The sequence below is a fragment of the Heterocephalus glaber genome, unplaced genomic scaffold (genome assembly GCF_053883595.1).
Source record: "Heterocephalus glaber isolate CG9 unplaced genomic scaffold, H.glaber_assembly_v1.0 deba00001497, whole genome shotgun sequence".
Lineage (NCBI taxonomy): Eukaryota > Metazoa > Chordata > Mammalia > Rodentia > Bathyergidae > Heterocephalus > Heterocephalus glaber.
Genome location: NW_028258320.1, coordinates 8642189 through 8669192, shown reverse-complemented (window position 1 = coordinate 8669192; position 27004 = coordinate 8642189). Strand labels below are relative to the sequence as shown.

At 43.0% G+C, this 27004-nt stretch overlaps 1 protein-coding gene across 1 annotated transcript; it reads right to left on the bottom strand.

Annotated features, from left to right (window-relative positions):
• Nucleotides 1–1262: 1262 nt before the first annotated feature.
• Opn5 (opsin 5) lies at nucleotides 1263–27004 on the bottom strand. Its single transcript, XM_004846396.2, has 6 exons — nucleotides 26875–27004; nucleotides 22976–23095; nucleotides 18669–18839; nucleotides 14887–15221; nucleotides 5082–5323; nucleotides 1263–2493 (listed from the first exon to the last, which is right to left on the bottom strand). The coding sequence occupies exons 1-6, from the start codon at nucleotides 27002–27004 to the stop codon at nucleotides 2430–2432; spliced, it is 1062 nt and encodes a 353-aa protein (XP_004846453.2). The 3' UTR covers nucleotides 1263–2429.

The following is a 27004-nucleotide window of genomic DNA, read 5'->3' as shown; positions in this document are numbered from 1 at the left end:
ACTCGACAGCCTGGCCTGTGCCAGCCAGCCTTCAATGAATCCTCACACTCCTACTCCTCCTCCTCTCCACCCAGAGGGCGAATTCTCTTGATATGAATCCTGGCACCTCTTGACTCTCAGGGCATTACAAAATATGTGGACCAAACCATGGAGATCATATATTTCAAATCGGTAACAAAAATTAACTAGTTCTCCCTCAAAGCTCCTAGTATTTAAACACTTCTCCCTCCAGGCTAGACTAATCTTTTTCTTCACATGCTTTTTAAAAACTGTGTTAAAGCCCATATTTTAGTAAAACAGTTAATAAAGGGGAGCATATGATCCACCTTTGGGGACTTCTGTACAATGTCAATGTTGAATTTCACCTTGTAGATGAATCTGCCCTAACCTGGCTCAGGTTCCTCCCACGAACACCACTACCCCACTACTTCCTAAGCAGATGACCTTCACTCTTTGCCTCCATGCAACCAAGTGCCAAGAACTCCTACTTCTTAAAATGTTCTAAAACTAGGTTTGCATCTCTCTTTCCATTGTCACACCTTGATTCAGGACCTCATTAGTTCTGCTAGCTCTATAAAGTCCCTGTTTGATCTGACAGCCTCCAAGCCGATCTTGGCCCTTTTGCCCAGCAATCTCCCTCCGCAATGCCACTGGACCAGTCTTTCTAACACTACCAGCCTCACACCTCCTCCTCTGGCTCTGGCACAATGACCATGGCAGCTCCACCTCTGACATCACCACCTGTCCCCAGTAATAATGAAAGCAGCAGCCACCATGGTGACACATGACTTCCATGTGTATCATCCCATCAAAGACTCCCAATGATGACCCTGTGACATGATTGTCACCATCCTGTTTTACAAGTGGGCACAGAGGGCACAGAGGGCAAAGAGCCACTGCAAGCCCAGGCAATCTGATTCTGTGCTTTAAACTCATGTCCCCCTCCATCAGAGGCACTGCGCCCTTTCACATTCTAGAGTTCACACATCTCTGGGATGTCTCTATTTCTCTATTCTAATGACAACTTTGTCTCTTTTCTTCAGGCTTCAATAAGCAGTCCCAAGCCCCAAGCAGAGTTGTTAATTCTTTTTGCTTTAATCATAGAGTATATTTTATAGCATCTATTCATTTCTTGTCTTGAACCAATAACACATGTTAACTCATTCCTCTTCCCTACCCCAACTCTCAAGAAAGCTAAAAGACAGAGGAGCTGAAGGAGCCATCCACAGAGGGCTGAGCCCTGGAGGAGGGGACTCTGCAACCTTCCCATGGAAGGAGGGGGGAGGTCATCAGTGGTATAGTGGCCCCTCTCCCCTTTCTTTTCACTAGGAGTTACCAGGAGGACAGAACAGAGCTGAGGACAAGGCTGAAGTTCCCAGAAGCAGAACAAGACGAGGGGTGGGGAGGACATTGTGCTGACTCTGTTGCTAACAGAGAGCCCTGTGCAAGCCCTGCTCTTCCGACCCAGAGGAAGAACCCATGGACATTGAGCTGAAGGTCCACTGGAACCTCCTATTCACTGCCTTCCCCTTTCATTAGCTTTGAAGGACCAGGATCCACCTCTGAAATCATTTCACATCATTCATATTTGCATCTCTTTAACTACAGACTCCAAAAGGTATCTGTTGGGGTCAGGGGGATGAACAAAAGAAAGAAAGAAGGTCACAAAGAACAAACAAAGAAGCAACATGCACAAGTAGCTATTTTCACTATGCTCATTTCCTAAGCAATTACAGCTAGTAGTGCTCCATTATACACACTATATTAGTAACTAGAACTTAATGAGAAGAATCCACATGGGTAAAATTACCGTCAGTGGGAATTATTTTCGTCCTCAAATTTAGAGATACAAGAGCAGTTTCCAGTTAAGGATTTTAGACAAAGCTGATTTCCCTGGAGGACTTCTCTGCAGAATCATTGCCATTAGAATCTGACCCTCTGTCTGCATGGAGGGAGAAGAGCTGTGAGAACCGGAAGTACCCACCAGATAGCCGTGGCCCAACACAGAGTCCCAGTGGTCACCCACCTAACAAACCTGGAAACTGCATTCTTGACCTATATCAAGAAAGGATGATGATATTGTGATAAAATTAAGTAACACCCTAGTGAACAAACTTTCAAACATTTTTCTTAATATATCATAATATAAAATAATACAATTATTGTATTATTTGGCATGACCGTAGGTTTTAAAGCATAAGAAAAAGAAAGTTCCAGGGATGCTCATCCTAATATATTCCTACTGCTTCCTATAATCTAGCTTCTGTTTGGCCATTAGAATTTCCCAGGAGACCCTGGTTTGAGGAAAAAGAGGAAAAGTGTACAAAGTATAAAACTATAAGGAGAAAAGTGTGGCCACAACCAACTATGAACAGCAGTGAAGAGGCAGAGAAGTGACCAGCTGTGTCCGTGACAAGGCCGTGTCCTCCTCAGACTTCTTGATGGATCTCCAGGACAGCCGAAGACTTCCTTACTGTGGTCACTGTGTGCAGCCTGGATGCAAAGGAAGAAAATACAAGCTGACGTATGTGTGCACATATGTACATATAGACATAGCCATACCCATACATGCATATATCATGTCAACTTGACTTCTGTGAAGACTACATGCATAGGACTTGATTTAGAAATACATCAAAAATAATCCGGAAAGAAAAGACCCTGGGACGGATCAAAAATGTCCTATCCTTCTGTCCTTCTCTGGATGCCCAGCTCCTACCTCTTCGCAAGTAGTTGCAGTGTCCCAAACAAAAGAATCCTTCCATTGTGAGAACTTAATTTGGAGTCATTGCCATGTGGAACAGTACTAAAAATTATGTGGTTGCCCAGAGTGCCAAGGAGGTGAGCTGCACGGGCACCAGAACAACCCCCACACCGGCTGTGCCAAGCCATTACCTGGATTCACACCACAGAGTTGCAGGGGTCATAAAGGACATTGTTCTGAGCTTGAGAAGATAGAATAGAAGTGAACAACAGAAAGAGGGCCTCTATGAGGCCCACTGATGAAAATTAAAGGCCACCGGAAAAGTGAAGAAAATCTCTACAATAAAGGCACACCAGACCACCGTAGTTGGGGGAGCAGCAGTGTGGACCAGAACAGCATGGCTGCAAGCAGATCCCAGCCAGGGCTCCACCCTGACCCCAGAGGCTGGGGCACACTGGCCCAAGCCAAAGGCCTGCCTGGAAAAGAGCTGCACAGCCACACAAGCGACAGTGGTACCTCCACCTGCCTTGCAAGCACAAGGTCCCAAGTTTGATTCCCAGTACCAAAAAAAAAAAAAAAATCAGTGGACCATATATGTGTGGTTCTATTTCTAGATTCTTTGTTTTATTCCATTGATCCTCATTCCTTTCCTTACGCCAAAATTGTCTTGATTACTGTAGTTTTAGAGGAAGTCTTAAAATTAGGTAATAAATATCTTCCAACACTGTTATATTTTTTTCTTTTTACTTTTCCAGGTCCTTTGTACTCCTACATAACCTTTAAATTTCAATATCCAATTCTTCATTTATAGCAAGTATGCATAGACCTGAATTTTTATATATACCTTGTGTTTTTTAATCCTGCTAAATTCAAATACAAGTTCTAGGGGCTCCTAGAGATTTCTTAGTGTTTTCTCAGCAGATGATCATTTCATCTACATATAAAGATTTTAATTCTACCTTCCAATCCTATGCTATTTGTTTCTTTTTATTGCTAGACTATTTTGATTTGGGCCTGTTTCAAAGTTTAATGGACAGATAAAGAGTAGCATATCTGCCCTTGTTCCCCACCTTAGGGAGAAAGCACTGTATTTTTTCCATTCATATAAGACATTTTTGCTGGAAGTATGTAGTACATGTCTTTTATCTGTTGAGAAGGTTCTGTTCTACTTCTAGTCTCCTGAGAGCTTTTACCATGAACAGCTGTAGAATTTAGTGCAATACTTTTTCTCCAACTAGTGACAGGATCATATGGCTTTTTCCTTTCCTCTGTTAAAATGATGACTTTTGGGGGGTGGATCTTCCAATGCTGAACCAACACTGCCATCCCTATAACAAAACCACTTTCTACATCCTGCTAGATCTGACTTCTGATAGTTTGTTTTGTTAAACAAATTTCTATCTATGTTCATACTTTTTTCTTCTATTATCTTTATCCAGTTTTAGTATTAGCACAGTGTTGATTTCCTAAAATGAGGGGAGAAGTGTTCCTTCTTTTTTCTACTTTAAATGTTTGATATAATTTATCAGTTAAAATGTATATGAGCCTGTTTTTGTCATATACATAGGTTTTCAAGCTAGGAATATACTTTCTTTAATAGGGGCTATTCAAATTTTATATTTCCTCCAGAGTTAGTTTCATTAATTTGTCTTCCAAGTTACTTCTTAGAAGTTGTCAAATTTATTTCAAAAAAGATTTTTGTAATATGCTTTCTATATCCTTTTAAATTCTATAAAATCTGTGGTAATGTCTGTTAGATCTTGATATTGTAATTTTAAAAATGTATAATTGATATTGTGTAACAGGAAGAAAAGGTCTAAAGGAGCAGGGGAAGTGGGAGGGGTAGGGGAAAGGAAAGAAGAGTAAAGAAACAATATGAGAAAAGGAAAAAATGGAAACAAAGTATTTGTAAATATGGAAGAGTGGAGGGGGTGAAGGGAGGGCAGGGGAATGGGGAAGAAATAAGAACCAAGATACGTCATGTAAAGACACAAGATCCCAATGATGAATGTAACTGTATTTTATACCTAAAATGTACCAATAAACTTAATGGAAAAAAATTTTTTTAAAAGGATGTGGTCCCTGAGAAGGAAGCTCAAACCATGGATACATCCTAGTTGCTCCAAAAGACAGAGCTCAGTACCTTGGCTACTCCAAGCTCAAAACTAGAATCACTTTTCTTGCTACCTACCCCATCATCCAACCCCCATATATCTGGTACTCAGTTTCAGGACTTTTGATGATTGGAAAATAAACTCCTCTCTACATTGCTCTCATGCCATGGACTCCAACCCTAGGGAGATGGCACATCCTAGTGGTTTGAAGCCCCTTCTGAAACAAAGAATGTATGATTCTTTTCTAACTTCTGGGATTTTACCTGAAGTCTTCCAAAGACTTCTTCTTGGTTGCTTTTAAACCACCATTCTGGCAGCAGGCAAATCTGTAATCAATGACCTGGTAGATGATGGGGTTGTACATCGCTGCCGACTTGGCCAGCAGAGTTGGTACCACGGAAAGCTGGATGGGGATGGAGTCTGGCCTTCCAAAAGCTGACCACACTGAGACCACTGCGTAGGGGATCCAGGCAATCAGGAAGCCGGCACAGATCAGCATGGCCACCTGAGGGGAGAGGGCAGAGAGAACAGAGAAAACCTAGTGGATGGAAGAGTCTGAGCTAACAGGAGTAGGGGACAAGTGAGTCCCCATGACACACTCAGCAACGTCTATCTCCTGTGCTTCCACTGATCTTCTCCTCAGGAATGCTGTATTCCATTCACCACCGTTCCCCCGTTCTCCACTCTAGAATTTGAATGCACCCAACAACCCAAAGTATAACCCTATAGTAACTGTCAGATTGTGCCTGAACTAGGATAAAAAAGCCATAGTACAAAATGGCACCAGTTCTCCTGCGCTTTCCAGACTTCTCAACCCTTATTCTCTTCAGAACTCAACAGAAAGTATGTTCCCTTTGATGAAATTTTAAATCATCCGCATTTGCCTCAGGAACTGAGAAACTCTGCCCTGGTTTGAAATTCTAATATGCATTTTCTTCAGTGGTTTCCATTAAATGTTATTTCTTGTGGCTCAAGCTTTTCCCAATTGGGAGTCTTAGGTTGTGGAAATTCATGGGGTATAAAGTAAAAGAAAGGGAGTTGGCCAAAGGGGCGTGGTTGCATAAACTGAAACTTTCCCAGAAAGCATTTTTCTTGCTCACAAAATTATAATTACCTCTAAATTTTCAACCCAACGAATAATTAAATAGAATTTGAATCACCCTTGCAAGTTTCTCATCATGTGAAGTCCCTTTAATAATGCAGCCCTAATTCATACCGCATATCCACCCTTTCACTTCCCTTCACCCAACCGTTTAGCAGGTGGTTGGTCCAGAGTCCACTCTCAGTGCTATGCAGACTGCAGGATTCCTTAGAGCCTGAGCCATCTCCCTGCAGTACACAAAGAGCCACATTAGCAGGAGGAATACAACTTAAGTGCAGGCTCAGAGGAGAACAAAATTACATGCTATTGGGAAAATTCAGAAAAGTTTTAGAGGACATAGTATATAACCTGCACCTCAGCAAGTGGAAATGAAGAACAGTAGTGAGCCAGGGTGAGTAGAGACATAGACAAGAAGAGCTGAGGTTTGCATCCAACTAGTGGGAATTCACTTTGAGAGGAGGAAGTAACAAGGTAGAGGCTGGATGGAAAGATGACATCCATGTGTTCCGGGTTCTCTACTGCAGCTCACTGAGCTTGCACTGGATTTTACAGATTCTGTATTACTAAGGCACTCATAGGATTTCTAGCAGGAAGCAGGATGAGAGGTCTACTTAAGAAGCTTCATCTACAGCATGGAACAGGCAGGAGGGAGCAGACAGGGACATCACTGTTCGTTCATTTAGTTCAGGGGGTTATCGAGCATCCTATGCTTTGTGCAGAAGACACAGCAAGGAACAAAGTGGACATATCCTGCCCACATAGAACTTGTGCTCTCAGCAGATTTGTTTAGGCAACTGTCTAAACAAGAGATAAATGGAGTTTTAATTAGGGTACTAACACCAGTAAATGGAGCCCATGCTCTTTCGTTTTTACTTCCAGCTTGAGCTATTCCAGATAATGAAACTAGGAGTCTATTCAAAGCAATCCTGTGTGTAGAAGACATTTGTTCATTTTTATGTTTTGCATTTATTCTCTCTTTCTCAGTGTGTCTTCTACTTTAGCAGTGCCGAGACTTCTCTCTTCCTTGGCAGTTCTCGAAGTTACCATCAAGACCCCACATGACTCAAGTCAGAGCGATCGGCAGGCTCTGTGCCCCTGGCTACAGTAATAGGGATGGGCGTTGGATCAGATTCATCTTTGGAATTTTCAAAGCAGCCTTCCTGTTATCTCTGAGCTCCCTAAAACCTTAGGAGGATGTAAGACTGGCACTGGGTCCATATTGCTTCCTCTTTTTCCCTTTGCCTAATTTAAGAAAAAAAATAACAATTTCCACTCAGCATTAAAGTCGTGACAAGTTATGTGGATCAGTGATAAAGGGTGAGGCACATGTTTCATCAGTAATGGTTAAAGCAATAGTTTAACATTTTTTTATTTAGAAGTTGATTGGATTTGTTTTAAAATTTGTCTTTTTTTTTTTTTAACAACAAAGTCCTGGTGTGAATGTGTATTTTGGCATACTTTCCTGGGAGCAGAGCTATCACACATTGAACATGGCCTAAAACCTTAGTCTCTGACCTGACGAACAGCCAGTCTTGGGGTGTGTTTGCCCTGGAACTTCACCTGTGTGGGCTGTGCAAAAATGAGGGGTGAGAGATCTGCCCTAAAATCTCAGAGGTTCCAAAATTCCATCCAAGAATTTCAAAGTTCATCTCCAAAACTTAACTGCAGCAAAGCAAAGCCTTCATCATAATACACATTTGCTGATGCTACATGGGCTCCGAATCCCCAGGAGGTGAACCCAGCATGCCCAGGACAGTGCCTGTCCTGTAGTCCCACGTCAGAGTCCTGAGTCCAAGTCCCCACCCGCGCCTAGTGATCAACCGTGGAGACCCAGGGGGTGCACACAGCTCTCCACCCTCCGGCAGAAGCTGGACCAGGAGTTTTCATTCGACTTGGCCCGTCTGACTTTTGTTTGCAAACGGAACACATGCCTCAAGGCCAGTGGTGAGGGTCTTCGTTTGCGAAGTCCCCAAATTAAACACAAACTGTATAAATAAAGCTTGCTCTAGCAGATGTCTCAGAACTTAGTACAGCCCGTGCTCGCTTCCTCGGTGAGTCACATGAGGATTTCACAGCATCTCAGAAGCTGTTTTCTGTGTTGCTGCCAAAGTCGTTGACAAAAAATAGATTATCACTTAGTCCATAATATTGCCTACATTTTATATATTTTCTACTTTTTCCGGATTGTGTAATGGGTGGCAGGAGAGATGTAAGCATTTTTATGATGTGACCATTTTTAAAAGGACATAAGCAGAGCTAAATTGCAGTGTGCTTTTAAGAAGACACAGCAAATGAATCGTTGGGAGCTTTCTAGCTTGAGAGTAAAGATGAATGACTGGAAATCAAGTTTAAAGCAGAAAGAGGCCAAAAGGCTAGATCTAAAACACTGCAGAACGTCGTTGGCATTTTAAAATACACTGCATAAATATTAAACATTTAACTATTAAAACTATTCTAAGATTTACTCCCCAAAAGATTCGAAGCCTTTCCTGTTATACTCTGTTTTTCCAGAACCTTCTCCTCATCATGAAGTGGCCTAGACCCTCCCTTTCCTATGACTGACCTTGTTGTGCTGTCCAAACTTTGCCCCCAGTTATCCAAACCAGTTCTCACAAGGCCGCCCCACCCACCAACTTTTCTAAATTGCTTATTGTTTAATTACTTCATTTCCCACACTGCCTCTTGGTTCACTGGCAAAGCAGTAAAACTTCAGACTCCCAAGTTCCACAGGTTTTGTGGAAAAATTCACAGAAGATGTGCTTGGCTGCTGCAGAAGAATCGGGAACCCATTCACCTTAACTGTATCTCTCTGCAGAGGACCAAGGGACATCAGTGTTTGCCGGTTCTACTTTAAGCCTGTGCTACATACATATCTTGAAAGCAATGTTGTCCATAATTGCTCAATTCCTGTGAAATAAGCAATTAAAACAGTGATAGAATAACGTGGTTGAAAGTGAATTCTCCAAGTTGCACATGGCCCCAGCTCTGGGTCCCGCACAGCTGAGCCATGCTGGCAGATGTGCTCTCTAAGGAGCCAGATCCCATCCTCCAGTGTGGGAAGCAGTGGGAGGTGGGGAGCTATTGGCTGCAAGATCCTCTGGGAGGAGGATGGGGTCCTGCTGCTTCAGAGGAGAATTCACTGGACAGGGCACAGGGATGCAAAGACTCGGTTTTGCTATGTTGGGGCTAGCTGGCAAGGCCATGGGTTTGCTCCCAACCAGCAAGAAGGTGATAGTGAAGGTAGCCATGCTGGCTTCGAGATGCCTGCCTTTCACACAGGCTCTGTTTCCCTACGAGCAGTGATATCCACAGGCAGGAGGAGATGAGGAACCTGACACTAATGACTGACCGACCCTCAGTGGACCTCAGTCCCCTCGTTAATACAAAAACAAGGGTCCTGGCACTCATCTTTGATATTACCTTTCAAGAAGTTAAGTCATTCAGCAATCTAAACTTCTCTTCCTTCTGTTTTACTCACTGAAAGACGACCGAAAGCCCAGCCCCCTCCTCCAAAAAGAAACACATTCAGAGATATTGGGTGCACTTGCCCCAGTTAACCCTGACTGCGATCCAAGTAGAAAATATGAATTCACACTTCAAAAAAAAAAAAAAAAGGAATTCCACATTTTCCAGTTGCAATTTTCTCAAGTCTTAAAATACCCGTACTCTAAAAACAAGCAAGAGCTGCAAATGAAAAGAGAGGCACGAATCAGGTCAGGTCGCTCTGTGCATTTGTGTTTTGGAGTTCAGGTCAAAACTGAACACAAGATTCCCTGACTAAGAAGGAGTCTGCTTCAAAAACAAAGCAATGTAGATGTACCTGGTTCTGCAAGAGAGGGAGCCCTGCTGTCTCCAATGACCTGGCCCTGGGGTGGGTGCATACTGCTCAAAAGGGACAAGGACTCTGGTTGGAGGCCAGTGGGTGTGAAGGATGACAGCCACCACCATGGTCTTTAAATAGCTGGACGCATGTAGCCACTTTCCTAGAACCTCAGGGTTCTGAAGGCAATCAAGTTACGATTTAATCCCTCACCACCATCCCCTCTTGCAGATGAGAAAATGAAGGCCTAGAAAGATTAATTCACCCAAGATAAATTAGTCAAGACTCTGAGCTGCAAGTAACCAAGAAGGAAATATAAAGGTTGCAATGAAACATTATTATTGGAAGACTTGAATTCATTTTTGTAAACACTTCTCTGGGAAATGACATTTAGGCTGAAAACAACTAAGAAGAACAAAGGAAAGTCATTAATTCACTGGTTGAAAATAAAAGAGCAGCCAGATATAGTGGCACACGCCTGTAATCTCAGCACTCTGGGAGGCGGAGGCAAGAGGATTGCAAGTTTTGGTTCCACCTGGGCAACTTAGCAAGACTCTGCCTCAAATAAAAATAAAAAAGGATCTGGGGATGCAAAGGCTCTGGGTTCAATCCTTAGTACCAAAAAGAAGGAAGGGAGGAAGGGAGGGAGAGAAGGAGGGAGGGAGGGAGAGGAGAGGAGAAGGAAAATGAGAAAAACAGCAATACGGTCCAGCTTTTCCACAAACTACCCTTGGAGTCCACCGGGGAGTCCCCGACCCCATTCCTCACTGATAAATAACATTCTGTGGGCAACAAAGGAGAGGAGTCCTTTGAGGGAAGCCGAGCTTCACGGTTCAAGGGTTTGAACAATCCTTCACAATCAATGGGAAAGAGCAAAACAAAGCAACATGTCCTATCCAGTGTGTGGAAGAGAAAAAGACACCCACACCAGGGCCCAAGGGGCCTCTTAGCAGTCTCCAAGGTAATTAGATTCATTTATTCAATTGCACACTCATTTAAGCAATCCTGATTAGATGTCCGGCAGGTGCCAGGCTCCCAGGTACAGAAGCAAACAGAACACACCTTCCTCTCACACGCTGTCCTGCAAAAGCAGAGGGGCAGCACAGGACTCCTTGGGACAAGGGCTACCAACATCTAGTTTTCTGATGGTCCACAGCAGGGGACTTCACCCAGCTAGGGGTCAGGAAGGCTTTCTGGTGGAAGTAAGTGACATCAAGAGAGACCCAGGTGCCCACTGGATCTGGACACTGCTGCAGGTCTGGGCATTACAGGGCTCCAACCTGTGCCAAATGACAGAGTATGAAGCACTGACGTGTATGGAATGGGAATAGGTGGGCAATGAACCCAGCTTCCGAGGTCTCACCCCTTCTCCTCTCTGTCAATCAGCAGCCAGAGTTCTCCCTGCATTGTGTGAATATTTAACATGCAGAAACACCCAAAGAAATAAAACATTCATTTCTCAGCTTCTCAGTTTCAAAATAGAAATGTGAAACTTACAGGAGAAAAAATAGTTGAGGGTAAAAGAGCTTTGAGTGTGGGGGAAATGACTTTGAGCATCCAGGGCCAGAAGCCTGCAGGACTGTGACACTCAAATTCCTCTGTGAATGATGCAGAGCAGGCCAGCTTTCCCACCAACAGAGGCAAGGACATCAGGGGAGCCAGTGACTTGACTTTGAGAAGATGTCCTCGACCTGGCTTAGCACCCAGGGCAGGCATGGGACAAAGAAAGCAATAGAGCCCTCAACACATTTGGGGACAGAAGAGCACAAAACTTGCACCTCACTTCCCAGGGTCTTCACTGAATTGCTCCTGGGTCTTTTGAGTAGAAGGGGTGAGGATGCAGTTCACAGTGTTGCTGAGCCCACATGGTTGGCAGAGGAAGACGCAGTGGCCCCCAGGACAACTGTCACCAAGGCCAGAAGGAGTCAAAGATCTTCACAGCATCAAGTTCATGAGTGACAGCCACCAGGCCAGAAGCACCTAACCACTGGCACCATGGCACTGTGAAAAACACCCAAGGACATATGATGGCCCTGGGAAGAGGAGGAAAATCCCTGACTGCTCAATATGAGTCTTGTTTTAGAAGGACTCAAGGTGAGATTATGTTGACTCAGGAGAGAGAGAGAGAGAGAGAAAGAGAGAACACTACAGAGACAGAAATGCACCTACATTTGTAGTCTGAAATTTTGCTGCTACAAAAGTAACAAAATCATCATTTAAAGAAATTTTTGCTGCTACAAAAGTCTAACAAAATTATCATTTTTTAAAAAATTTAATTACAAGAAACCTACAAAGCAGAGGAAAGTTTGTAGAAGAATGCCAGTTTTTAGCCTGATGAGATCAGACCAGCAGAAAGAAGGCTCAGATAATAACCCAAGTAGAAATAATTAGGACACATAGGAAACTAAATGATTTTGATTCCAGAAACCAGGAAAACAAGCTTTAAGTAACAAGCTTCTAGAGCAGGCTGTTCTGAAGATCAAAAGCACCAAGTGAATGAGCAAATTGTTGACACTAAGCAGTGGCTGAATGGAGAAGAAGACATCTAAGATAGGAGAAAGCCCCAGTACAGGGCTGTTTCTTCCTGAATTTAGCCGCTTGGAGAAATCAAGGTCAAAATTGAGTAGTAGTTGAAAATAGTTTAAATTTAGGACCAATGTCACAGCGGAAAGTTTCATTTTTTAATATGGTTGAATTTTGACATGCATTTTTGCATCAATATTAATAAATAGAAGCATTTTATATTTGATTTATTTTAAAATAAGTTTTATATACAGATGAAATGTAAACCTATTATATAAACTCAGTATATGTTAGAAGAATATACATAAATAAAACAAAATCATTCATATGTATATATATTCCTACCTGTTTCATTTAACATCTCTTTCATCAGTCTGGTCTAGGATGAACCTAACAATTGGACCTGCATAGTCCAGTCGAGCAGAATTATCACAAGAAATCAAGTTAAATTGCATATGCTAAGCTACCCTTCATATGTACAGTATCTCATATGCACAAAGAGAAGTTTGAGAAGCCTCAACTGAACAAGCAATCGGGCCCTCAAGCACACATAAAGAACACAGTCTCGAATGTGTGCAGGGCCAGCTGAGCAGTTCAGCTAACAGGAAAGAGGAGACAAGCACCAGACTCAGAGGCTCCTGGAAACCAGGTCACGGCTGGAACCATCACTAGGGATGACAATAAGGTGAGGCATCAGTTGGAGGACAAATCCCACCACAGCCTGATGGGACAGGCATCACATTGCTTCTCTGGCCATATCTCCATTCTTTCCCTCACTTTTGTTTTCTATTGAAAGGAGAAATTTTATTCTTGGTAAGGTTTCCCAGTTTCTAAAACAGTACTTGGTACAGAGTGGGATTTTGCTTAAATCCAATCTAAACTTAGCTGGATTAATTTGGATTAGATTTATTTTATAAAATCACAAGAAAGAGTTAAAGATTGTGCATTTTCATCCAAGAACTCCTCTATTAATAAGTTATTGGTATATTTAGAACAACCCAAGAGGACTTGGCAAAGCCTCAAAAACTGCCATTTAAAGAGAACCATTCCTAGGATGGAAGTCCCTAATTTGTCAAGAACATTTTCAGTCTGGAGAGAAGTATGTTGCTGAAGGTCCCTGAAACCAGAGGTCCCCAAAACAGGCTATGAGGACGCTTGAGAGAGGGCTGTTTATCAACATGATTGATTAGGATACAGAAAGGAATGATTAGAAATTCAACATGCAGTTACTTTTATCTTTAAAATTAAAATAGAAATTAGGGTACATGTTATGGTTTGTATCTGGATGTCCCCCCACCGCCTCATGTGGTCATAGGTAGGGCTTTTCAGAGGTGACTGGATCTAGGGTGTGTGATGTTGGGCTCAAGGAAGTGATGCTGGGATTGATTCATGGTGTGAAGCTAGGATTAAGGATGCCTCACCCTTAGTGTGAGTGCAACTTGCCCTAAGGATAGGATATAAAGGACAGAAAGAAGGTCCCTGCTTGTTGCTTATCACTTGTAACTTGGTGCCTTGCTGCCTTCTGCCTGCCATAAACTGTTTCTCCTCTGTGATGTCTCTGGAGCCTGCCAGCTATGAAATGAAACCTCTACAAACTGTGAGCTAAAAAATCCTTTTCTTCTTTAACTTTGGTTGTCTGGTATTTTGTCTCAACAATGAGAAAAGTAACTAAGACAGCACGATAACATAAGATAGACTTTGATATATTTTTCAATAAAGGGGTAAAATATGGAAACATGATCAATTAGAATTTATCAAGAATTTCTAAAAGGCACCAGGAAAATGAGAAACTGTAGTTCCTTTAACACATAATACACAGCAGGTCTTTATTTCATGGCATGTCCACGATAGCCCAAGGAGACAGGTATTCCCGTTCTTGGTAAAATGTAAGGAAACAGAGATTCAAAGAGGCTAAGTTTCCAACTCTGGGTCCCAGAACTGTTGTGTTGGCAACATGATTAAAACCCAAGTCTGTTGCCCAATTGATTGCTTTTCCTTACCCTGCAGCATCTAAAGAACTGTCAACTCTGGAACCAGCATTTGCCAAAGGACCAAGGCCTGAAGTAATTTCTCATGTGTGAAGACAAGTTCACCATCAGAAAGCTTATATAGGAAGCACTGTCTCTGAATAACCAAGTGGTAGAATGTCCTTACACTGCCCACCCAGGTCCCTGCAAAACAGTAAACACTGTATGGCATTACATGATACATAACCATTATTCTAATTACTGAAAGAATTATTGAAAATCCATAGCATCCTACTCCATAGACAAAATAAGCCCCAATTTGGTAGATGTTTAAACATGTGTGGGCCAGGCTTGTAGCTCGGTAGCACAGCATTTGCCTAGCAAGGTCCTAGGTCAAATATCCAATGCTGCAAAACAAAGCAAAACACCTGGAAATAAAATAATAGTTTTTTAAAGGTGTGTGTCTGCATGTGTTTATGTAAGAGGCAGAGACAGAGGAGAGAGAGTCTACAAAGGTTTAGATCAGAAGTAACAAACCTCAGAAGTGCATTAACATAGGGTTCTAGGTTTCCCCAGGCCCAACTTTCCCAACCCTCCTTGCCAGCTGCAATTCCAGCTGACCAGAAAACCCCTCCATGAACTGTGACCATCGTTACCTTTGTCAGTTTCATCTCAAGCACATGACTGCTGTGGATCCTGCTGTCGAAGTGGGCGACCTCTTTGGAGGAGGACTTCACCTTGGCGATGATCTTGGCATAGGAGAACACGATGGTGGCCATGGGGAGCAGCAGACAGAAGAAGAGGATGTTCAGGATGAAGACCTGGCCCCTAGCCGAGGCCTGGGCCAACCACCAGTCCAGGGTGCAGGAGGTCCCAAAGGGCTCGGGCGCGTAGTCCCCCAGGCCTACTAGGGGCATGGTGGTCCAGAAGGACACATAGGCCCAGATGGCTGCGAGGCAGATGTAGGCGTGTTTTCTCTTCAGCCAGACCCCTGGAGGTGGAAGGACAGTGTTACCTGGATGCCATCTGCCCTGCACCTGAGCACCTCCCTCGGCACGTCACACTCCACCTCCAACGATTCATTCCACTGAATGCTGGGAGACGTGGGCAGATAATGGAAGCCTGAGGGAGATGTGGTGAAGGGCGAGGTCCAGAGCAGGGGTCTTTCTCCAGGAGAGTGACATGTGAAGAGATTGTCACAGGGAAGGTTTTCTCTGGGCACCTGGAGCTTTGGGAGGGAGAAGCGGCAAAGGCCAGGTAGATAGGACAGAAAGCAAAAGACAGGAGAATGCTGAAGGCAAAGAGGATCTTGGGAAAACATCTCAAAAACGTGTGTTAGTGGGTCATCCAAGAGTCCAAGGGAGAATCCTTTGGGGAGGTGAGAAATCACAAAACATCATCGCTGTGTCTTTACAATCCCTTCCTCCTAAAAGCTCCTGTGTTTCTATGCCCCTTTGACTTCCTAGAAAGGCGCTGAGTGGGGATTACTGAGTTGGGACCATGACAAGACCAGGGAGGGGGTCTGTCCCTGGCCATTTGTGGAGCAGATTCTGAGTCTTCAGACTTTATTCCTACGACAGTCACTCTGGCACAGCCAAGGGGGAACAGGCTGAGAATCTAAGACATTTATACTATGATCTGCAAAAGTAATTCTGTGAAAATATTTTCAGAAAGATGAAAAAATGAGTCCAGGTTTCACCACTAGTTTCTTAACTAAAAGAGAATTCAAAAGAAAGAAATAGTACAGTTATCTAAAAAAAAAAAAAAAAAAAGCTGTAAAGCACTAGAGATCATTTTCCAAGGTTTAACACGCCCCTCACCCACCCAAAACAAGTCACCCTGATCTAAGGCTGTGGCAGCCACAGGACATCAGCACCTCCACCCCTCACTCATTACTTCTGCAAAGAGGGCCAGGGAAGGAGCTTGCTATGCATTGATCTTGGAGCAACGGAGAAGAAATATCAAAATATGTTCAATAAAAATTAAGTGAAATCTTCATCATAGGCTCACTGTCTGCCTGCACTCTGAGCAGTGTGAGACAGGTAAAGTCAGTGTGGCCCTAATTCTTCTGTTTCTTGGATTTGACCTTGCTCATGGAACCTTTCCAGATATCCAGTGTGCTTAACAGTAAAATGGAGGAAATAAAAATACACTGCTTACAGGTGTAATAAGGGTTCTGTGAATGGTGTGAAGGACCCAATCGACAAACTATGAAGACCTAGGTTGACATGAATCTGCACCCCCGTGTCCACGTGTCTCATTCAACACTAACAAGAAATTCAACTGATTGCTTTTACACTCTGTTGTCTCCAGTTTTCCAAATATTCGGGATTTCATATCATGAAATCCAAATTTCTCAAGCCCCAACCAGATAAGGACAGCAGTCATGTAGCCACACAAGATGTCAGCTCTCGGTTATCCATCAGAGCAGATAGAACATCGGCAGGGATCACCACATAGGCTCACGAGAATGTGCAGAGGCAGACGCATAAGCATTCACGGTTAGGGTGACTTAGTGAGGTGTTTCATACTTACGTTCGAGTGTGGTGAAAGGCTGTCAAGACAGGAGGGAGTAGATTAGTAGATTGGTTCTGTGTTGCTCCAGAAGTCAGAACTAGGACCAATGGGAGGAGGTTACTGGGAGGCAGTTTTGTCTCAATATAAGGAATAACATTGTAACAGCGAGAGCAGACCAATCAGAGAACAGGCTGCCTTGTGCAGTAGTAAGCTCCCCGTCACTGGTCACTGGAATTAGGAAGAGGCCAAGGGGTCCTCCCTCAGGGAGGCCTCCAGACAGCTTACCACGCTGTCCCCAAGTGACCTCCTGGTTCCCACATGGTGAAGCACTGTGTGGAGGGTCGTATAGTGCATTTAACTAACCGATAAGACGGTATGACTGGGGCTCAAACTCACAGAAGCTGGGAGATCTACGCATAGCTCACCCAGGAAGTTACACCCTGCAGTGGTCCTGGTGGTGACCCAAAGCTCACACTCAAGAAAATACTTGAAAGCAGAGAGGCCAAGGCTCTGGATTCCTCAGAATCTCACAGGGAGTCGAGCTTTTTGCCTTCTTGTTAATAAAATTAAGTTAAATTTAAATTCTGTTTGGCATGACCAAAAATAAGTTTATGAAATGAATGAGGCTCTAATGTCATCTGAATATATAGCATTGGATTTTTTAACTTTTTTGGAATTTTTGATTCAAATGATTTCTATTGGAAGATGTAAATGTTTAGAAAAAGAGACATTGTATCAGGCAGATAGTGTTACAGGGCTTTTCCCACACCCCAGTTCATGGTCCCACAGAGCCCAGGGAGTATAAACTTTGAAAATATAAAGGGAGTCAGCCATGGTGGTGCACACTACAACTCCAGCACTCTGAGAGGCTGAGGCAGGGGAATCAAAGTTTGAGCCCAGCCTGGGCAACTTAGTGACTTAGTGAGATCTTGTCTCAAAATAAAAAAAGAATTAAAAAATTAAAGAATTGGGGATGTGTTTCAGTTTGAAGGCCCTGAATTCAATCCCCAGTACCACAAAAAATAAATTATATTATATAATATAATGAAATTCTACTCTACTGAGAGAGCCAGGTGGACTTGATCTTTCCTACCTCAATATCCTGGCCACACTGAGTTCCCATGGTCACAGGCACCCAAGGACACACTGACCGCCAAAGCAGCCTCGTACACAGGCATCGGATGATTCCAGGGTGGTGCCTGCCTCTCAGTACTGAACTTAAATGCCCAAAACCTTCTCTTCCGGTCTACTCAATTCCTGGAACTTCAAGAAGCAAAAGTACTAAAAGTTGTTCTAACCACTAGCATGGGCTAATATTTAAAAAGTGAATTATTGAGGCTCCAAAGTCATGTTCATTGCTGACTCCTCCCTCACCAGGTCCTGGAGTCAGGCATCTTCCCACCTACCAACACCACAACCAACTGTGGGGTGGATTTCTGTGTGTGTCCTTTGGTGCGAGGGCAGCTGCATGGCCCTTTGCTGTTGGAGGTGAGTATTTTGGATTTCCTCATCTCTGAAATCATAAGGAGTCCTAAAGGAGAATCACAAACAGCTTTTCTTATCATTGCACTTACTAGGTAGGAAATCCACCAAACATCCAGACCTGACATCTGTCAGTGCATCTCTGTATGATGTTTGCATGACAAACATGACAACACTTGCATACTTTATACAAGAAATGACTCTTTTTTAAAGCAGGAGCCCAACACCAGACACTATTACAGAAGTAGTCTTAAAAGAAATCTACAATAACACAGTCGAATCTTTAAACATACATTAGAACAAGATAGACTATAGATAGAAATGCTCTTGGTCTCTGAGGTTATTCATAATCTTTATTTCTTAACTGCATAAAAATGTACAAATCTGATACTCAATGGATCTAACTGACTATCCGGGAATGAGAAACCTTCTAACTTACCATAAGATAGATAGCAGATTTTCAGGTATCGATCCAGGCTAACCACAGTCATGGTGGTGAGGCTTCCACAGCCAAAGAAAAACCCAGCCCATCCGTACCAGCGGCAGCCGATCCAGCCAAACACCCAGCGGTGCCGGAAGCAGGAGATGATGGTGAACGGCTTGCCTACAACTGAGCACCAGGCAGGTGTCAAGGGAAGATAACAATTTCCTCCCCTGCTCAGCTCACACACACACCCCCGCACACCCTTCACTGCACTGAACCTCTGGGTTAACCGAATTCTGGGAGCTGTCTTTGGATAAATTGAGTCTGAAGTTCCAGTCATCTGAACAGCCAAAGATATCAGAGGGATATAGGAGGAATATTTTTAAGTAATTATTATACAAAGAATTGTCTCTGACAAACCCAGCTTTAGGGTGTACAAGAGATGTGATTTCCATGGGCAGAGACAGCAATCTGCTCACTTTTAATGTTTTATTGAAATAGTTCATTTGAAAGTCAAAGGAATATACCCGCAGTGAAGTATCGGAGAGAAAATATTCAGGCACACATTTTCTACACTGGTTTTCCCCCACATTGTGCTCAAGATGCCATTATTTTTCTTCCCTCCAAAGTTGGACATTCGAGCTTGAGTGGCCAGAAGGACTGGTGGGAACTAGGTTCTGTCCACTGCACTTCACCATTCACACAGCCCCAAGCCAGCTCCATTAGGTATTGACCTTCAAACCCTGATCCCATAAGTCAGTCTCCAAAACACACAGACAAACATACTTACATAATCAAATAATACTGGGCAAGGTTACCTAGTGTACACACTTCTTGGTAGTCAACATTCAAGGCTCTAAAAATTTCCAAAAGTTAGAAAAGTAACTATCTTTGTGTGCCATAGAATTTCCCAGATATTCACTACAAAACTCTGCTGCAGAAAATCCTGCTCCACAGATTACGAAGTTCAGTCTCATTTAACCACGCAGAGTTCTTCAAAAGGAGACATCCGCCCTGGAGTAAGGGTCCCATCAGAACCACTGCCCAAGTCTCCCAGCTCCAAGACTGATTCCAGAATGTTTAGAGACTCAAGATCTATTAGTCAAATGAGTTTTTAACCCACTTGACTGGTTTCCTATTTTATTTCAATGTCTAGGATTTCCATTACAATGTAAAATAGAAGTAATCATAGTAGACACCCATGTAGTGTGGCTAACTTTAAAGACTTTAAATGTTTCATCAAGTGGACATTTTTGCTCCCTCTTATCAAACAAGAGACTCTTTTCCCACACTAGTTTGTTAAGAATTTTGTTTCTTACTAGAAATTGATGTTAAGTTTTGTTGAGTTCTTCTGCATCTACTGAGGTTAGGATTTTTGGTACTCAATCTGTTAACACAGGATAGTGATAGATTTATAATGGTGATATGCACAGAAATTTCTGGGATCCATACAACTTTTTAAAATAAAATGCCCCCCAAAAATTAATTTAACCAATGGAGGAAAGAAGAGATGGTAGACAAACAGAATGAGAGAGAAAGAGAGAGAAAGAGAGAGAGAGGGAGAGGAGAGAGAGAGAGAGAGAGAGAGAATAGTATGGTGACATCCAGGGCGACTTCTTAGAATCTGAGTGCAGGACAGAAGGTTCCTATCAGAACAGGGAATTGGTCTCTAATACCCAGAGGCAACTTGTGCTTTAGGAGTCATGGCCTGTGAAAGGCTTGGAGGGAGAGAGGTGGTTACCTGGGAAAGCCCTCCTTAGAAAACAAAGGGGCTCTCAGGGTGAATTCAGAAGGGAGGTGGAACCCTCTCAGGGGAGTAGAGATCACACCCTGCCCTGGAGCCAGAGGAGGTGAGATCCACACTGATTTTAAAGAACAGTGTAGATAACTTTCTCCGAAATTTGAATTTGTCCTTTGATTGATTAAAAATATGTGCAACATTTTTCTCTTTTGCCTTGTCTTGTTGTTGTTAAAATCAACAAATAAAATATACTTAAGAAACCCCAGAAAGCTGAATATTTTCAAGGAAGCAGTGAGATAAGGGACACGCAAAAGGTAGAAGAATGCTAGAGTTGGAAAGGACTTCGGAAATCTGTCCAGCAGCTTCCCAGTGTTTCTGCCCAGAGCCCAGGGGAGCCCACGGACCTCCTCTGAGAGCTTGTCCAGGTGATACGGAGGTCAGTGCCCAAGTGAGTGGGCAAGAAGTCACAGAGGAAGAAAACTCCAGGGAGAGGGGACAGCAAACTCATGGGCTGGGGGTGGCACTGGAAGGTGGACTCTGGAGGCAAGAAAAAGACCACTGAAGTTGACAGACTGGAGTGAGCTGGGTCTGTTATACCTGAGGCCCCACCAGTCAGAGTGATTGGAAGCACCCATTGGAGCAGAGCTTCCATGAGCTGCGGGTGTCACTACAGTGTCTCCTTCCAGCCCTCCAGCCAGCAGAAGCTTCGAAGCAGGCTGGGGTTGAAAACCACTGTAAATATCAATGTCCAGGGCTCCACCAACCCTTTCAATATGCAAATTTAATTCATCTAGATGAGCCCAGGCATCAATATAGTTTTCTTGTTTTGGGGTTCTTTTTTAGTTAATGCCTCAGCAATATGAGGTTACTGTAGTATGTCTCACAGTTGCTGGCTCTAGGTATTTGGACACCACAGAGTGGTCACACAGGGGCAATATAGGTGGTCTCTGAAGTGTACTTTTCCAAGGTGCTTAAAATACATTGAGCAAGGGGGGAAAAAATATAAAACTTTTAAGGTTTATTGGAAGAGAAAGTTATTATAGATGCTCAGAATGATCTAGGCTAATCAGAAAATTCTATGAAGGGGAAGAAAATGGTTTCTGGTGAATTGCTCTAAAGACAGCAGAATAAATGAGGTGGTTTGTGCAATTTCAGAACAGACTTGCTCAGCTGGGAGCATTTTCAGTGTATCAGACCAATTAAGGACATTTTTATTCACACCTAGTGTGATAAGCCTGAGGCCAGTGTTCACCTGACGTGTGCTGGAAGTGACCAAAGACATCCAGGCCTTTTATACCCATGGAAAGAACTTCTGGGGCAGCAAGGAAAGCCACCATTCCTGTCATAGCACCGCCCTCATGTGGCCACGGCCCAGATGGCAGCCACTGTGCTGCCCTGCAAAGTTCCTGGGCCCGTCCTGACTGCCACAGAAAAGGGCCTGGCACATGTGCATTACATTTACCTAGCAGGCGGTGGGGTTGAGGCCGGTCCTCCCACGGGAAGCCTTCCCTAATAATCAAGACCAGGCCAGGTCTCAAAAGAGGGCAACACATCTATGCTGTGTGGCAGTGAAGTTTGTTATTGAGCCTGGCTTTTAGAACAGGCAGCAGCAGAAAAAAATCCACTTTGAAAAGGAAGCTTTAGGTGAAAATCTGCTGGCAGGCAACGATGTTTCTGAATGTTGTTCACATGTATTTCCCAATTCTCTCTACCTAAGACTACAAGCTATTTGGCGGTTGAAATCCAAAGATTAGAGCTGGGCAGCCCTGGAACTTTATAGAAGAAACTGATGAGGTGTGGCTTATCCAAAACCATTCCTATTTTATAACGAACTGTAGTTCAAGAGAAATTTTATTCTAACTCTTCTTTGAGAGCTTATCAAAGATGCAAAAAATTCAGGAAAGAAATCAGTGGTTCTTGAGTTTGTCCACACACCAGCTAAACTGGAGATTCTAATTTTAAATATCCTGATGCCCAGGTAATAGTCCCCAGTACTTAAATTAAATTTCTGGGTGTGGAATCCAGGCAGGAGAATTCTGTTTAAGGTCCCCAAGTGTTTTTGCGTGGAGTCGCCTTTTAGCAGCATGGAACCAGAGGCTTCCTCTGCTTACAGTCAGTCTCAGAACCATAGTTAAATGTGACCTGAGCTGGGAAGCACTCCCCTGTCTTGTCGTCACCTCTCAACTAGCTTTGCTGTCATTCACCTTCAAAGTCCCACCCAGTTGGTCTTTATTTTATCCAGAATTCCATGTAGGTGGATTGAACACAGAGACAGGCCTGAATCTGCCTGTAAGTTTCAGATTTCTGAACTTTGAGAAGTGCAAGATATTGTATATTACTGCAGATTGTATCCTTAGGATCTGACATCTCTGGCACATAGAAATTACTCAATAAATGTTAAACAAGTGAACGATCTCTTTAGCCAGTTGACATTCACTGAAAAACCACAAACCCTGTAAATAGGATTTTTGGAAAGGAAGAGCGGCAATGGATGGGGTCTGGGGTGATATCTGAGCTAGTGAGAGATTTGGAACAGAGAATGGTTTAAACCTACAAAGAGGAAATAGGAAGATTGCCTTACCTGAAATCCCCAGATCACAGATGGCTAAATTAATGGTCATTATTTCAGCAGGTCTCAATTTCTTCTTTCGTCTAGAAGACATATAAAGGACATATCCATTTCCACATGTGGACAGAATCCCTACAAAGAAAAATAAAAATTCCCATTGTTAAAACGAGGATTTAGAATTCATTCGGATATGAAACACTTCTCAATTTAAAAAAATGGACACCATAGAATTAGAGGGTAATGAGAGGACTCTAAATAAAAATCTAAATTAAGAAAATGAAATAAACAGCATGAGTTGAGTGACAGGCATGGGATGGGTCCCCTCCAGAGGGACAGGATTCAGGGATCATATGACTGAACTTACCCAGGAAAAAGAGCCACTACCTTCCCAGTTAGGCTCTGAAGGGGATGGGAATCCCAGTGCTCAGTTCTTGAACCAGCCCCAGGGTGGAGTAAGTATTTTCTTCATCCGTGTTATAGACTATTGGTGTTACACAACTCCCTCCCTCTGGGGCGCAGTCAGCCCTTGGCTCTTGGTAAGTTCTGAAGCTGAAGCCAACCACCAAAGGTGATTTCAGTACCACTGTGGGCTCCTGAAGGAGCACAGGGGCCAAAGGAGGCTGGCATGACCCCTTCCAGGAACAGTCACCTCCTGGGAAGGTCCCAAGACACGTGGATGCAGGGAGTCTGGCAGACAGGACACCCTTCAGCTGCCACTAGGCGAGGTATCAAGGGCAAGCGCGTCACAGTGCTGACTCCCCTCCCACCAAGGGGAGAGAAAGTGACCCTCCACCCACCACACCTACCGACAATGTGTTCCCACCTTCACAGCCTTCCATTAATGACTAATTGGCTTTGGCATTATAATGAAACTGTTCAAAAGTTCTTACAAACCCAGTTTAAATCCAAAAAGACCCAATCCCTGCTGACTATATTTAAGAAAAGAATACACCTACTTCCATAGCTTAACATGTAGAGTAGATTTCCTCAGGAATTCTTGCTTCATAGTGTAGCTGTGTATAAATGAGAATCTGGTACAGCTGCCTTTGGTAGTAAGGAATAAGGAGAGTATTAACACGAGACACCCATATTTTCTGTTTTAATTTCTATTTTATTTTCTCCACCACAATTCATTTTGGGGGCAAGGAAAGAAATGTGTGTCTCGGCCGATGGTATGAAACCACCAGGCACTGGCCACAGGGAGCTCTTTGGAGGCCATGCTGCTCAATGTCTGTTAAAACCTCTTTAGCTCTTTTAAAGCAGAAGAGGAGAGAAATGGACGAGATTTAGAGTCCTAGAGCAAACCAACTACAATGACCCTTAGGTCTCATTAAAGGGACCCATCCAGCAAGGCATGCTGGGAAAGTAAAGTGTGAAAGTACAACTTGAAAAGTAATAAAGCAAATTGCACCTACGTTGTATACAAAGAGATTAATACAGTGAGTATGCATATGCATTCAATACACAAGTCTCATTTCCACACCCTTTGGCTCTCTGCATCTCCTTGGAGAATATTTGTTTTCTTACTTGTCCTTCCTTAACTTTTCTCTGCCAACTCTACTTCCTAGAGCTTCCATTCAGTGCCCAAAGCATGGTCAAAAAACAATGCACTCTCTTTTAGATGCATGTAAAGTGTTTCCACAGGCAACCTTATCTGCAGGTGAGTGTTAAGAAGTGAATTTATTTTTAACGGTAGTTAAAGGAAAATAAGATGAAGAGGATAAAGGGTATGTGGTGAACAATTTTAGATTATCAAAATCCTGAATCTTTTTATGAATACAAAAACCCTCATATATAGACAGTTAACGTAAAAGACGAGAGTAGAAAAGGAGCTTCTAATTTATTTCTCCTGCATTCCACATGCAGACTTCTATTTCCAGTCTTTGGTCTTCCTAAGTTGTCTAGCATTCAACAAAAATGACCAAAACTATTGTTCATTTCACCCTGACTCCTTAAGAGGAATCTGGACACAACAACAAAATCTATCTGAAGAGAGGGCCAGGCCTGGGTCTGCAATGAGCTCATCATGCTGACAGACTTTTCAATGACAGGTTTGTCTCCACCCAGCACCCTGATTCACCTGCCATTTCTTGCATTTGGGGACTCATCTGGACCCTGATCTTCTAGCCTCTCACCCCAGCATGGCATCTTACTATGATGGTGATTTCCCTTCCAACTCCACATACATCCAGTGGGAAACTCCTGATTTCCCCACCTGCCCATCCTGGGTTTTCTGTCTCCCTCAAACCCTTGCTAGGATGGGGAATGGACTGTGTGCCCACCTCCCTCTGTTATATTGTCTGGAGAGATCTATCTGGTTAGAGATGTTACTTTTAATTCATTCCTTGAGATTGAGTGGGTTCAATTCCATTCAAATGCCTTTTCTGATCACTGAAAGTACTTACATTCTGTTTTTTAAAAAAAAGCAATGTGGATTTTACTATCAGATCATCCTATCAGAGAGTGTGCCAACACAGTGTTCAGATTCACCACTCCCTTCCAGACACTGGAACAGTGGCAGAGCGGGTGCTCAGTACATATTTGTGTTTCAGAGGACGTGGGAGTCAGTGTATATGAGGTAAATGAGTAAAATGCTAACTAGCAATAAATGAAGTCCAGGACCCAGGGAACCACTTTGCAGCAGAGTTTCTGATTCATTCTCGCAATCCTTTTGCCTCAACCACTCACCATAAAGGAGTCTCAAAATTTTCTAATCAGTTTTTCTCATTTTGGGAATGAAATGACATTTTTTGCCCATAATTAGTAGATGAGAGAGGAAAAGAAGAGAAAAAGAAAGGGAAGGAACAAGAATGGAGGGAGGGAAGGAGAGAGAAAGGGGAGAGAGAGAGAGAGAGAGAGAGAGAAAGAAAGAGAGTCATCTTGCCCCACCATCCAAAAAGATTAAAGGCAGGTAAACCTCAAGACACAACCCACTTGCCCACTAGTCACCGAAATTTAAGACAACGATTTGAAATTGAAGTATTGTGATTAAACCTTAATCGATCTACATTAGTGCAGCCCAATAGAAACATAATGTGAACCAGAAATGTGGGCTACACATGTATTTTAAATCTTCCTGGTAGTCACACTATGCAAGGTAGAAATATATAGGTGTCTTAATTCTAATAACCTAGAATTTAATTTAATCCAACCAATCCAAAATATTGTAGGTTGAACATGGATTCGGTTTTTCCAAATGATTAATGAGATACTTGCATGATTTTTTCTGACACTAAGACTTCGGTGGTGGTATGTATTTCCATGATGGCACAAGCCTTTGGAAGTGAACAGGAGGTATCCACAGGGGGTACCTGGGGCCACAGCTTGAACCACACAGTCTAGAGCAGATGCTTTCCTGTGTGGATCAGCCACAAAATCCTTTGGTCCTAGGTTGACTTCTACTTATCACCAATGCACTTTTTTCAACTCTCATCAAAACACCTTAGCTGCTCTTGTGGCAGGAAGTTTGCTTTTAGATGAAGTAAATGCAATATCTACCATCCCTGCAGCACTGAGCCAGAGAATGAAGCTGAACTAGATGATTTCCAAGGTTCATTCTTTCTCTAAAATCTTACAATTGTATCAAGAGTATTTTTTTAAAAGCACTCTGTTTAAATAATATATCATTATCATCATGTTTGATATTCAGAAGATAAACTTATTAATCAAAATAAAATGCAATCTTGAGATAAATAATTTCGCTATAAATTTCTTTGGATTGTCAGTGGACTATTTATCTCTGATAATGACAACAGTAAAGTCGTTTCTATGAAATATTCATTGAATTCCATCATGCCACCCCCATTCCTACTCTTCACCTCCACTAAAACCCTGCGTAAGTGCTGAGATTGTTTTTACAAAATCACCACGTCGGCTGTGAATTTTCTAAAAGCAGAATTAAGAAAGCTTACCAATTATTGTTAGGTAAAAGCCAGCCACTAAATCTGCTTCCCAGGAAAGTTTGGAAACGAAGGGATCCTCATCCTGAAGGTAGTGCGGCAGCCGCTCATCCTGGGGCGGGGCAGTGTGGTTCAACGCCAT